A 14,472-nucleotide genomic window follows, 5' to 3' on the forward strand; every position below is an offset into this window, starting at 1 on the left:
ACTGATCACTGGTAGATGATCAGCTTTGAAAATATTAGGGTAACAGTGACTATTGTAATCTGCATTTTCTGATACTTGAAATATTTGGATGCTTGTGAGCTACATTGGAATTTGCATGTATCAGAAATCTATAAAAAGAATAAACTTTGAAATGATCTTTATATCTACAAGAAACATTCATAACACTTGTATCAAGAAGTGTCTACGAAAATACTTCTTCTAAGCACATCTAAAAATTCTAGTACCTAAGATTATTAAACAGTGCATGAAACAGGAAGAATGTAATACCTTTATATTCTGTTGCATGAGTCTCATTTAACGCTAACAGCCTGCATTCAATTCAGTAGTTCATTTAGTCTGACATTTAAAATGATCATATGTAGAGGTAATGAATGAAATGAAACCATTATAAACTCAAAATCAAGAATTTTAATTCCAGGCCTTCCTGATGATAATGAATTAAGTAAATTATTATATTTATTGAACTTATCTGTATCACACCATTTAGCAAAATAAATTATCTGAGACAATTTACAAAAAAGAAAATAAGTAAAATACAAACAGAAAATCAAAACCCAATATTAATTTTCTCATACATTTGTACCTCAGCATTCTTTTAATATAGAAAAATAAAAAATGGTCAACTTTTTTGACTATTTTTTGACCATTAAAAAATGGTCAACAGAATTTTAATGTTTGACTTTGACAGGCTTTATAAGGAGAAGATATTGAAAAGAAACTATAATTCTCCAAGTTCTGGAAACCTAATGCATTTTGATTTGAGTCTCTATGTTTTGTTGGTATTGTTCTTAGTTGTAGCCTAGAAAAATTGCTGACATACTTCCAAACTTGCAAATATTCATTTCCAAAAGCACGGAATTGACTGTCTCACTTTTTTTTTTTCTTTAAACCTTCTTAGAATGTGAAACAATGAAAAAATTTGCTTATTTATTTATTGTGAAATTATGCAATGAATAGTATTTTGATCAATATAATAACAGTGGGATGAGGTTGGCTGGATTAATAACATTTGAGACCTGCGGAAATGTCAGAGCATTCCAATATAACTCCCTTACGTTATGCTACCAAATGAAAAAACTGAACTCAGAAAGGCTATGGGTTTTTCTGGAGCTCACAGCAGATCAATGGCAGAGTGACAACTCAACTTCAGACCTTTTGGGTACTATGTATTCTTTACCTGGCCATGTGACTTCTCACAGCATCACTGAAGTCTCAGCCCCTAGGTCCTGTCTCCCTCTCCCTCTGGTATTTCTAGGTCTCATAGTTTTAGTAATTGTGGGAGGGAGAGATACTCAGTAAGTGTACCATAGTCTGAGGCCTGTGTGGGGCAAAAGGGCCTCAGCATTCTTGCTTCTTATTGGCTCACAGATACAAAGTATATACTTGTATCCATGACGGATAATTGCCTGAGAACGCTCAGTCTGCAGCCGGTCGAACCTTCATTTGGTTTGGAACCCGGGTGGGAGTACTTTGAGTCTCCTCTCTTAAGCCTAGACTAAATATTGGCCTTCTGGGGGAGGAGGGAAATTTGAAATAAAATAATGTTTTAATGCACATTTGTCATTGGAGAGTTACTGGTGATCAGAAACTGTAGTATATTTTAAGAAGTAAGAGTCGACTCCATGGCAGGAAACATATTCTTACCTGAACGATTTTTATCTTAAATCACAGTATTTGACACTATTCACTTTTTCTTTTTATTAATTTGAGACAGGATCTCGCTGTCACTCAGGCTGGAATGCAGTGGCATGATCACAGCTCACTGCAGCCCTAACCTCTCGGACTCAAGCCACCTTCCAACCTCAGCCTCCTGAGTAGCTGGGACTGTGGACACATGCCAATGTGCAAGGCTAATTTTTTGAAAAGGATTTCGTAGCAATGGGGTCTGCCTATGTTGCCCAGGCTGGTCTCCAGCTTCCGGGCTCAAGTGATCCATTTACCTAGGGCTCCCAAGGTGCTGGGATTACAGACATGAGCCACTGTACCCAGCCCACTATTTTCATTGATAAGAAGTACTAATGCTGGTAGTAGTGTATGGATGTCAGAAGGCATCTTGGGGAAGATAAACAGTTAGTTTACTTCTGCAGGAAATGCTCTTTACATTGTTGAGGGTCCCAGACCTCTTTGAAAGTTGTGGGACCTTTTCCCTAGCTGCAGCCAGTTTCAGGGCATTTCCAGATTTTCTTCTTGTCTTTATATATCCAGTCATGGCATGACCATTAAAGTACACAGCCCTTGTGCTGAAAGAGAGAATTCAATTATAGTTATAGAGATAAATCTCTCAGCTCCTAAATGGACTGTCTCTAAATACAGGAGAGACTTCCCATTCGAAGGTACTTGCCTACAAGTTTGGAGTATCTGTGGTATGTACTGTGTCAGTGGGCCTAACATTCTTTGCTGTGATGACCCTCATACCTTTCTGTTCATGGGAGGTCACAGATGCAGGAGGCTTTGACTCTCCCCACCATAAAAATGCTACAGAAGCTTTTCTGAGCAGCAGGAGTAAGCTAGGTTGTGGAGAAAATATGGAAGGAGAAAGGCTGTAGGAAGGAGAAAGGGAATTATTGAGGGGACCAAAGACTGATCACAGGGTAGGTCAGATACCAGCCCAGAAGGAATGTGCGTGGAACCCTTGAGGCTTGGCCAAGTCATTAGGACCAGAGCCTCTGGTTCAGCCAATTTCATGTTCTCTGTCTCCTGTGAAGGCTTTTGCATAGTGGGCTGTGGTTTCTCTGTTCCTGCAACTCTCCCAACTACCGAGAATCAAGACTGTTTTCTCTGGGTGAATTCTGCATTTTAAACTTCCAGTCTTTAATGAAAGAGACAACCTGTATTGATAAGACAATTAAAGATTTAGGATTATGCAATTTTTTTCCCTATTGCAAAGCTTTAAATGTTTATTATAAAAGTAATAATCCATACATAAGTCCATCATGCAGTGAGATCCATTGCACTGTTTGGTGAAAGTTCTTTTAGACCTTTTAAGGTCAGTAAATACATACACACACACACACACGTATGTATTTTAAACTTAAAAGCCTGTACTTTTTTTTATTCTACCTTGTTTTCATTCTGTAATGTTTACTTACATATGACTTTATTTTTATTTCTATTTTTCCATAAGTTATTGGGGTACAGGTGGTATTTAGTTGCACGAGTAAGTCCTTTAATAGTGATTTGTGAGATTTGGGTGCATCGATCACCTGAGCAGTGTACGCTGCACCATATTTGTAGTCATTTATCCCTCACCCTCCCACTCTTTCCCCCAAGTCCCCAAAGTCCATTGTATCATTCTTATGCCTTCGTGTCCTCATAGCTTAGCTCCCACATATCTGTGAGAACATACAATGTTTGCTTTTCCATTCCTGAATTACATCACTTAGAATACTAAGTCTCCAGTCACATCCAGGTATCTACAAATGCTGTTAATTCATTCCTTTTTATGGCTGCATAGTATTCCATTATATATATTATGTATTTCACAGTTACATATATATGTGTGTGTGTGTGTGTATATATGTAACAGTTTCTTTATCCACTTGTTGATTGATGGGTATTTGGGTTGGTTCCACGATTTTTCAATTTTGAATTGTGCTGCTATAAACGTGCATGTGCAAGTATCTTTTCTGAATAATGACTTCTTTTCTTCTGGGTAGATACCCAGTAGTGGGATTGCTGGAACAAATGGTAGTTCTACTTTTTCAGCCACTGTGGAAAACAGTGTGGAGATTCCTTAAAGGATTTATGCAATTTGAACCAGCTTCATTTGTTTACATGTTATCATAAGGATACCTATGAGACTTATTCCCAAGTCTACAATGGGTAATTTTATTGCATATCTGAAGTTAGACATTTACATCATATATTTTATCTTAGTTTTTCAGACTTTTTACTTTTAAATACAGCTTTCTTGTTTTGTAAACTATGGTTTATTATATAGTTATTCATTCATTTTCCTATTGTGCTTTCTACAGCAATTTGTAGAAATAGTTGTGGAGATGGATTTTGTTCCCGTCCTAACATGTGTACGTGTTCCAGTGGGCAAATATCACCAACCTGTGGATCAAAATCAAGTATGTTTCTTACTTTTGGCCTTTTCATTGCATTTTTCTTGAGCTTTGGAGTAAATGCTAAAGGTCCTTCTCAAAAAGGATATAAATCCGTGATTATTTTCCTCACATACTAGATGTGTATTAATCTTTAGAGTAAAAATCTTCAGTGACTTAATTGTCGCCTTAAGTGGGTGATGGTTTTCAATAAGAAAAATGCTTTAATTCTGGTGCAGGAGCTGTATGTCTATGCAGAAACAGATTAAGAATTCAGTGAAGAAGTAACTCTTGGTGAATAATAGCTATGACCTAACTAGGTTTTTACTCTGTGCCGGGGAGTTTTAAGTGTTATTATTTTAGTTAATCCTTACATCAACGTTATGAGATACTGTTAATACCTCATTTTACAGAGTAGCAAAGTAAAGCACACATAATTTAATTAACTGGCCCAAGGAAACACAGACTTGAATCCAGGTATTCTGATGCCTAAGTGTGTAGTCTCAAACACTAGGCTATATTTGTTGCCTTTGCTTAACAGGTGTTTTGTGGGTTATCTAAGGGGAAAGGAGAAGAGAACTCAAAGGCAGCATACGTTTATTGAGTACTTACCAGATATGTTACACATATGGACCTATTTTGCTTCACATGTATTAACTGCCAACACCTACGTAAGGTAATTATAACTGTGGACTATGATTGTGTGATTCATGATCCAATTAAAAATTGTTGGGTCCTTAAGGTTGAAGATTAATCTTTTAGCCGAGTATTTAAGATAACATTATAACAAGGCAGAAGCAAGATTGTTTATTTAATTGCTCAATAATTAAATAAATGCTTTTTAAAGTCTTGCCTCAAACTAGCGTGAAGTCATTATATTTTTAATATGTATTTCTTCAAATTTTCCCTAAACGAAGGTAATATAGAGTATATCTGACTCAGGAATAAGATTCAAGATTCATACAACAAATGCCATTGTCTTCTGATGAAACTCCTGATGAAAACTCTCTTAATTTCACTTTCTTTGAATATGCCATTTCCCCAGCTTTTTAAAACCTACCATTCAAATTCATCATGATTTCTTGACCACTTTAACCAGAACATTTCATCCCCAACTTAACCTGAACCTCTCTCTCTTGCCTGATTGCCTACAAGATACTGTTGCCCATATATTCATTATCCTATGCTTAGTTTTCTCATATTTGCCTTTGGAAAAAAACCCAGTCCTAGAGGAATTTTAAGATTCAGTTTCTTAATTCCTCTGCCTGGGAACTGGGACATTCTCTGGGCCACTCTTTGTTTGTGGTATATATTTTAGCATGGAATCTGTGCATTCATTTGGCCTTGGGCAATGAGTTCCTTCCATTTCATCAGGAACTTTTCTAACCCCGCCCCCATCATCATCCTGTGGGACCTTGCTAAAGCTTTTGGCACTATTAATCACCATCTTCTTGAAATGCTGTTTTTCATTTTTCTTTGAAACACCTTTGACTTTTATAATTCCAGTGGCCCTCAGTGCTCCTTTTCTTGATCATTACTTTTTATTCTCTTTTCTGTATCTTCATCAGTCTTTCATTCGAGGTTTAGTATTACTGAGTACTGCCCTCCCTGGGTGAACTCATTAACATATATGTTTTCAATGACTACCAGTATGTTGATAACTCATAATACTTATCTACACTGGAGATCCCACCACTGACCTCCACACTCATATGTTCCCTTTCCCATTTGACATCTCCCCTCAAGAAATAGCAAGCAATTGAAACTTAGTAGCATATCTAAAAGGAAACTGAATTTATTGCTGACCACAGGCTACTTGAACCACAGTTCCTCCTGCCTCGGCAAATGGCTCTGCCATCCAGCCAGTGCTTAAGTAACTGCTGCTTCTCTTTCTCTATGTCGACTCTTTGAACAAGTCCTGTAGGCTTTACTGGAAAATAATTATCTCAGATTTATCTTTTCCTTTCCATCTCCTCTGCTACCATGTGGTGCAAGCTGTCCTCATCCTTCTCCCAGACTCTCGCCCTCTTCAAATCCATTCTCTGCAGAGCAGCTAGAGTAATCTTTTAAAAATATAGATTACATCACTTCACTCTCTCATTTAAACCCTTTCAATGACTCCCTGTTGCATTTGGGATATAATGAAAACCCTTCAGTGGCCGAGGATGCCGTGTGTTAGCTGACTGGCCTCTGCCTGGGTCTCCAAGATCTCTTCCCTGTCTGCCTCTTTTTAACCACAGGAATCTCTCTGTTCTTCAGAAGAAAGCTTTTATCATCCTAAGGTCTTTTGATTTGCTGGTTCTTCTCTCTCTGAAGTTCCTCCTTGGTACTTTTAATATCTGGCTCATTCTCATCCTTCATATCTCAGTATAAATGTCTCCTTTGAGTGGTCTTGTCTGGTGCTGGTATCTAAGCTCCTTCTTGGCTCCAGGCTAGTCTCCTTCACAATGGTTTACTTCAAACAGTTGATCACAGTCTATAATTACTTCGTGGTATTTGTTTACCTGTGTTTTCCATAGCTCCCTATCGGAATTTCAAGCTCTGTGAGGATAGCCTTCAAGTCCATTATGACAGTACTGCACTGAGCTGGAATGATGGGCACTCAGCTCCTGCGTTCTGAATGGAGACAAAAGTACCTCCTGCTTGCCAGAAACTATGCTGCTAGTCACCTTCTGTTTATTTTTTTTTAACATTGAAAGTGTTTTAAATGCATCCTGAATAACATGTTATCACAGATATGCCCATGTGTGCACTTATAAAGAAATAATGAATAAAAATATGTTTGGGTCATAATATTTCCTTCTGTAAGATATAATTGTCATTGAATTGGATAATTGAGTTTATAGTTTTATAACCTCTCACATATACTATAATTTTGGTGACTGATGTTTTTACATTTTTTGTTATTGCTCTTTGCAGTTCAGCAGTGCAGCGTGAGATGCATGAATGGTGGGACTTGTGCAGATGACCACTGCCAGTGCCAGAAAGGATATATTGGAGCTTATTGTGGACAACGTAAGGGACATTAGAATCAACTTTATTTATTAGAAATCATTTGATTTGCTGGATATTTCATATTAAGTTATGATTTAAGGTCTCATAAATCCTGTGATCTTTTGAGAAAACAATTTTATGTAGTAAACTTTACCTTAAAACTGAATTTCTAATTTTTATCCTGTAAGAATTTTTCTAATTCTTTTAGAATTTTATGCTTTAGAGCAGTGATGTTCTTGAATAGTAACCAGTCAACAACTGGTAACTAGTGCTTTAGCAAATGTGACAATCTCACAGATTTTCTGTGATTTATTTGTTTTCCTTTATCTGGCTCCATAAGACATGTATACTTTCCTGAAAAAAAAAATGAGCAAGTTTTCTCTGATGTATCTCTTTTTTACTTCTTTCCCTCCCCAGTTCCCTCTTTATACCTATGATTTTTTAGAACTTCTCAAAATTAACCACAGGAGAGCCAATCTGATGAATTATCCTTTGTTCAAATATATTTAATACTGAGATACAGGGTGATGAGATGATTTTTTAAAATCAGATGTTATTGTGAAACAGGGAGCTGTAACCCAGCAAAGCTGGTCCCTTCACTGGAGAATGCCCTGTATGAAACAAGAAATAACCTTTTAGCAAGAGTGTCAGGATTGTAGTTTCTGGATTGTGACACATCACTGGGGAACATTTTCGGTAGTATTCTCTAAACTGGGACATTTTTGGGAATTCACATATTTGGAAGTAATGTCACTTTATATGACATTAAAGAAGTGTGATTTATGAAACTGAATCACAAATAGTAAGTCCCTTTTTACTTTATTTGCATTTTTACCTGATTTAGACTGTAGGTTCCGTGCTCATCTTCAAGGCTTCTTTAAGGATTGCTGGTCTCTTTTTTAAACATAGAAAAACCAAGTCTTAGGTGTAAAAGAATGTCTAGCTTGTTTTCAGTTAACATTATTTTATTTTTGTTGCAATAAAAATTTTTTTAGATTGTGGTAAAATATACCTAACAACATTTACCATTTTAACCACTTTTAAGTGTATAGTTCAGTGGCATTAAGTCCATTCACAGTGTTGTGTAACCATAATCATCTCCAGAATTCTTTTCATCTTGGAAAACTGAAACTCTGTACCCGTTAAACAATAGCCCTCATTTCCCTCTCCCCTGCCCCTGGCAACCATCATTTACTTTCTGTCTCTATAAATTTGACTACTTCAGGTATTTCATAGAAGCATAAGCATGAAGCATTTGTCCTTTGGTGACTGGTTTATTATACTTAGCATAAAGGTTCATCCATGTTTTAGCATGGGTCATTTTAAAGGCAAAATATTATTTCATTATATGAATATACGACATTTTGTTTATCCAGTCATCTTTTGATGGACATTTGAGTTGCTTTCACCTTTTGGCTATTGTGAATAATGCTGAAATATCTGTTTGGGTCCTTGCTTTCAGTTCTTTTGGGTATATACCCAGAAGCGGAATGGCTGGATTACATGATAATTGTATTTTTAATTTTTTGAAATGCTGCCATACTGTTTTCCACAGAAGCTGCACTGTCTTCCATTCCCACTAGCAGTGCACAAGGGCTCCACTGTACATGCTTGCCAACCCCTGTTATTTTCCTTTTTTTTCTTTAAATAATAATAATCATGCTAATGAATGTGAAGTTGTATCTCTTGGTTGTTGCAGTAATTTCCAAGATTTTCTTCTAGTTAAGGTGATTATGGTGATTATAGCTTTCTATTTATAAGTGCTATAAAGTTTTCTTTAGAATAATTTTATGTAAAATAGGAGTATCCATTTAAAGAAAAAGATTTTGTTAAGGTCAGGGGTAGGCCAACTCCTTTTGTAAAGGTCAGAGAGTATATATTTGATACCTTGCTTTCTCCGTTGCAAATACTCAACTCTGCCATTGTAGTGCACAAGTGACCATAGATAATATGTAAATGAAAGAGCTAGGGTGTGTTTCAGCAAAATTGTATACTTTATAGATGCTGGAATTTGAATTTCATACAATTTTCACTTGTGACCGAGTATTATTTCTTTGATTTTTCAACTACTTAAAAGTGTCAAAATTCCTCTTAGCTCATGGGAATTACAAAAGTAAGCAGTGGCCCAGATCCAGCCTTTGGGCCATAGCTTTTAGATTCCTTGTGTGGGTGGTTCTCAAGTATAACAAGAGGAGATTGACTGAAGTTTGAGAAATGGAGGGTGAATAGGAGGCAAGAATAGGAGGGGACCAATGCATTAACTTCTGTAGGCTAGGGTTGGCCAGGGGAGACCAAGAAAGAACTGGACAACAGTGGAACAGATAAATGCAGCAGAGTTTCTTGTTCCATGAATGATACTTCTTCCATATTTTCTTTGTACATTCAGGTGTTTCCTACATTTTCTACCAGAGTCTTCTGTTTATAACCAGAAAAGAAAGACAGAAGTCTATCACAAACACAGTATTCATAAAAGGATAGATTGATATATGTATTTAGGCCTTAGAAAAGTGTTAGGAGATCTGATTGTAACTCCGTTTTGCAAAGTTCCATAACCAATGAAGAGACACATCTATCCTTGTTGAAACATATCCTTTTGCTCTGTAGAGGGAAAAATGAAAATTAGAATCACAGCAGAAAGAACATTGCCTTACCTCAACTGATCTTTCAGAGTATTTGCTCAAATCTATCCTGAAATTAGCTGTCTTCAGTCTGAATTAAGCTGCTCTCCGTGCCTTGGGCATACGTGTGTACGTATGTATGAGGGTTGTACAGAACACACTCTAGTGGGTGTGTCTCTTGTTCTTCACACAGGAATGGGAAGGCAGGGGATGGAAAGGACTTTACTCTTCTAAAATGCTTTGATGTTCTTCCACCCCTGTGTCAGATCATATTTATGTTACTACATTTTCCAGTCAGAGGAAAGGCAACGTAGAAAATCAGCATATACTGAACATTTGTTCTCTAGATTTCTCATGGGACGACATCTTCCTTGTCTGATGTTTATCTCAGGGGTAATAGAACATATGGGGGAAGCAAAGTGTGTAACAAGCATAATTGTCAGCAATTAAGAAGGTAAAGGTCGGTGAAACCCCATCTCTACTAAAAATAACAACAACAAAAAAAATTAGCTGGGCATGATGGGGGGTGCCCTGTAGTCCCAGCTACTTGGGAGGCTGAGGCAGGAGAATGGCGTGAACCCGGGAGGTGGAGCTTGCAGTGAGCCCAGATGGTGCCACTGCACTCCAGCCTGGGTGACAGAGCAATACTCTGTCTCAAAAAAAAAAAAAAAAAAAAAGGAGGTAAAGATATGATAACTAATAGATTATCAGCTCAAAGAATGGTGTAAGGAAGATGTTTTCTAAGTCGTCTTATATGGAAAGAGTGTTACAGTACTGAAAGCAAAGAAGCAGATGGAACATTTTTCAATTTGTGAATCCAGAAAAGTCTTGGAAATAGGATGCTTGCTAAAATGAACATTATGACACATTTAGACTGCTTAGCTGCTTTGCTGGAAACAGACAGCACTTCTTAGAAAGCATTCTTCCATTTCATCCATTTCATTCAGCAATGTTGATAGAGTAACTACTGTGAACAGGTAAGATGATACCCTGGCCGCATATTCTGGTAGAAATGACAGTTAATACTAAAAAGGTAAATACTTAATCCATGTTTAGGTAGTGAAAAGTTTTAGGAGAAGAACAAAGCAGGGTAAGGGGGAAGAGAGTCTGGGTCAGGATTAGCAGTTATCTGCTATTTTACATCAGGGGTCTCTGAGAAGGTGACATTGAAACCCAGACCCGAGTCTGTGCTTTTAAATCTGTGGGAAAATTGTTCTGGACAAGGGAAAAGTAAATTTAAAGGACCTGTAGTGGGAACAGACTCCATGTGTTTTGGAAACAGTAAGATCCATGTCCCTGCAGTAAAGTGGGGAAAGGGAAAATGGTAAGAATTGAGTTTGGAGAGGGAGGTGTAGGGCCTTGTAGGCCAAGGAACAAAATTTGGACTATAGCTTAAATATCATGGGAAGACACTGGAGCATTTTGAGCAGTGGTATTCTGTGATCTGGTTGACATTAAAAAAAAAAAAAAAAAAAAAACCACCCTGTCTGCTGTGTTGAGCCTGGATTATAACAGAGAAAAGGAAAGGGCCATGCAGGAGGCTACCACAGCGGTGCTAGTGAACGATGCTGCAGCTGTAGTCATTGAAGATGTGGTAAGTGGTTGGATTGAGCTTGTATTTTGGAGGTACACTCTGATGGACCAAGCGTGGTGGATTAAAAAACATAGAAAAAGTAAAGATCAAAAGTGACAAGGAGAGGGTTTTGGTGGAACTCCTGGATTAATAGTGATGTCATTTCCAGATATGGGAAAGATTGTTTAGGGAGTGGGTTGGATAAGGAGTGGTGGGGCTGAGGGCAAGAGTTTTGTTCTGGATTCATTAGATTGAGAAATCTGTCAGACTTATAAGTGCAAAGATCTATGAACTCTGATCTTCGGAGAGAGGCTGGACATACAGATACAAATTTGGGAGTGTGTAGACTGAATTATTATATAGATAATATTTTAATCATAGGCCTAGATAAAGATCGTTAGGAAGTTGTTGTAGCTAAAGAAGGGAGTTGAAAACAGAGACCCGATTCAGTCCAACATTGTGAGATGGAGAAGAGGAAAAGAAGCCAGCAAAGAAGACTGAGAAAGAATGGACATGAGGATGGAATGAAAACTGAGAGAGTGTGGTATCCCAGAAAACAAAGGAAGAAGGCAGCACCGATAGTAAAAATTTATACCTTCCTATGTCAGACAATAGGCTTTTGTTTCTTTCCTCTTGTTAACGTTTTAACTTGGTTTAGAATGCTATTTTTCTAACACATTTGTGTAGAAATTACAATCATAATTTCAGACTTGACTTATGCCCAAGTGTCTGCATCTCTGCTGAGTTGTAAAGTAGTCTAATGAAAACGTGTGTCTGACATGTTACCTAGCACAAAGTAAGTGCTCAGTAAATATCTGTTGAATAAAAATGTTCTCTAAATATCTGAGCTTCTACACTATGCAACCAACCCACATGGGGAAAATAGTGTGTTTTCCCCTTCTAAGATTTTGGAGGGCAGCTGAGAAACCAGCTCATATTTCTATCTGTAGTACATCTTTTGCTCTCTTGCCTTTCACGCCACTATCATGCTAGGTGTAAGCATAGTTTTCTTCCTGAGTGGTCAGCGATCCTTCTGTGGTGGAAATTTAGGCATTTTCAAATTTTTTTTCTGACTCCAGTTGAAATGTAAGTTGCTGTTTGCATTCTTTTTTGTTCCAAAAAATGTTATTTTGTAAAATACCTTTCATCATAATTTATTTGAAAAAGGGAAATTCACCATTTTTGGTTTTTTCTTCTACTTTTATCTGTATTTCCTGCTTCTCTTCTTTTGCTTTTGCTCTTTAATGTAAACTTCGGCTGCTGCAGACATCTTGTCTTACAGAACATTTTTGTACAAATGTTCTGTAGTTAAAAGAGAAGGGAATTAAGAATGTAGAATACCTTCAGCGTGCAGCCACTGTGCACTTTGTCTCATATGCTATTTTATTTAGTCCTCAAATGTCTGTAGGGGAGGAACTGTTAAGTCTCTTTTTGCAGACCAGGAAGCTAACAATCAGAGAGATGGTGTGGTGAGTGGGTGCTGGGGACAGCAGAGCTCATTATCTGTTCACTGCACCATTCTGCCTCACGAAGTACTTGAAAAAATGCTGTGAAATGTTGACGTGCGAGAGTTTGCTGAGTTCGTGCAGTCTATCAGATACCACAGTAGGTGACGGGGATTCAAAGGCAAACAGATCTGGTCCTTGTCCTGGGGGAACCCACTCTCACATGAGAGACAGAAATACAAGCAAATGGTTATATCAGTGGCCTTTGATCTTTTTGTTCATAGGATCCCTTTACATTTTTAAAAATTATTGAGGTCTTCAAATGTCTTTTGTTTATATGAGTTCCATCAATATTTATAACATTAGAAATTAAAATTGAGAAATTTAAGATATTTATTGATTCATTAAAAGTAACAAGAAACCCATATTACAAGTTAAGATAAATATTTTTTATAAACAATAACTATAATTTGCAAACCTCCAAAAATCTTTAGTGAAAAGGGAGGCATTGATAATCTAACCTAGACAGATTAGATTAGGTTTAATTGGTAATGGGCCAGCTCTTTCCAGGAGAAGCTCAAGGTTCATCCAGCCTTGTTCTACCTGGGAATTGGAAACTCTATTGTGGAAAACCCTGGGAGAAGCCCTTCCTCCATTTACCGGAGGTTGTGTTCTGAGTGTTACAATTAGTGTGTACGGCTCTTCCCCAAAGGCTGGCATTGTGATGAGTGATGAGAGAACACATGTGGGAAAGTGACTGTAATTTAAATTTCCTACAGCTCAATAGCATTTAAAGAAAATTCCACACATTTTAATTGATCATATTACTTTGGACTTAGTATTTTGCAGTGTATGTTTTTAACAATTGATTTTTAAAATCTTTCTTTTTAAAAAATTTAATTGTGTTTTAATTTCTGGGATACATGTGCAGGACATGCAGGTTTGTTGCATAGGTAAATGTGTGCCATGGTAGTTTGTTGCACCTGTCAACCCATCACCTAAGTATTAAGCCCTGCATGCATTAGGTATTTATCCTGAAGCTCTCCCTCCCCCTGCCCTCCCCAGACAGGCCCCAGTGTGTGTTGTTCCTCTCCCAGTGTCCATGTGTTTTCATCGTTCAGCTCCCGCTTATAAATGAGAACATGCGATGTTTGGTTTTCTGTTCCTGTGTTAGTTTGCTGAGGATAATGGCTTCCACCTCCATCCATGTCCCTGCAAAGGACATTATCTTGTTCCTTTTTGTGGCTGCATAGTATTCCATGGTGTATATGTGCCACATTTTCTTTATCCAGTGTATCATTGATGGGCATTTGGGTTGATTCCATGTCTTTGCTATTGTGAATGGAGCTGCAATGAACATACGCGTGCATGTAGAAATCTTCAAATCCTGACAATTGTTTTCTATGGAATTACTGCACAGAATGCTCTGATGGGTTTTGTTTTTTCCCACCTTCCCATCCATCTTTATTTTTTTCATGCTCCTTGTGGCCTTTTTTCCTTTTCCTTTCTGCTTCGTATTTACTTATATTTCAAGTCTGCCCATATTTCAAGGCAGTGATGAGTGGGAAGTGCTGTATAGGACTCAGCTGGAGACAGGTGAAGCAGAAAGGTGTCGTTCCTAGGGAGCTGTACTCGTGCAGTGACACACAGAATCATGCCTTTAACTGAAGTGTAACTATCAACAAATGCCTCTGAGGCCATTGGCACAGTGACTCTTTAAGGTCAAGATCATCTTTCATTTCCAAGTGCGTTTTGGTCTTCTGACCATTATCAGC

General features: G+C 37.5%; 1 protein-coding gene across 1 annotated transcript in view; it reads left to right on the top strand.

Moving 5' to 3' along the window:
- Window positions 1–14,472, top strand: part of FBN2 (fibrillin 2) — a 276,282-nt gene that overhangs the window by 3,472 nt on the left and 258,338 nt on the right. The window contains exons 3-4 of the mRNA XM_008014309.3: window positions 3,996–4,094; window positions 6,987–7,082. Coding sequence (XP_008012500.3) covers window positions 3,996–4,094; window positions 6,987–7,082 — 195 coding nt within the window. The remainder of the gene's footprint in view (window positions 1–3,995; window positions 4,095–6,986; window positions 7,083–14,472) is intronic.

The sequence above is a fragment of the Chlorocebus sabaeus genome, chromosome 23, assembly GCF_047675955.1.
Source record: "Chlorocebus sabaeus isolate Y175 chromosome 23, mChlSab1.0.hap1, whole genome shotgun sequence".
NCBI lineage: Eukaryota > Metazoa > Chordata > Mammalia > Primates > Cercopithecidae > Chlorocebus > Chlorocebus sabaeus.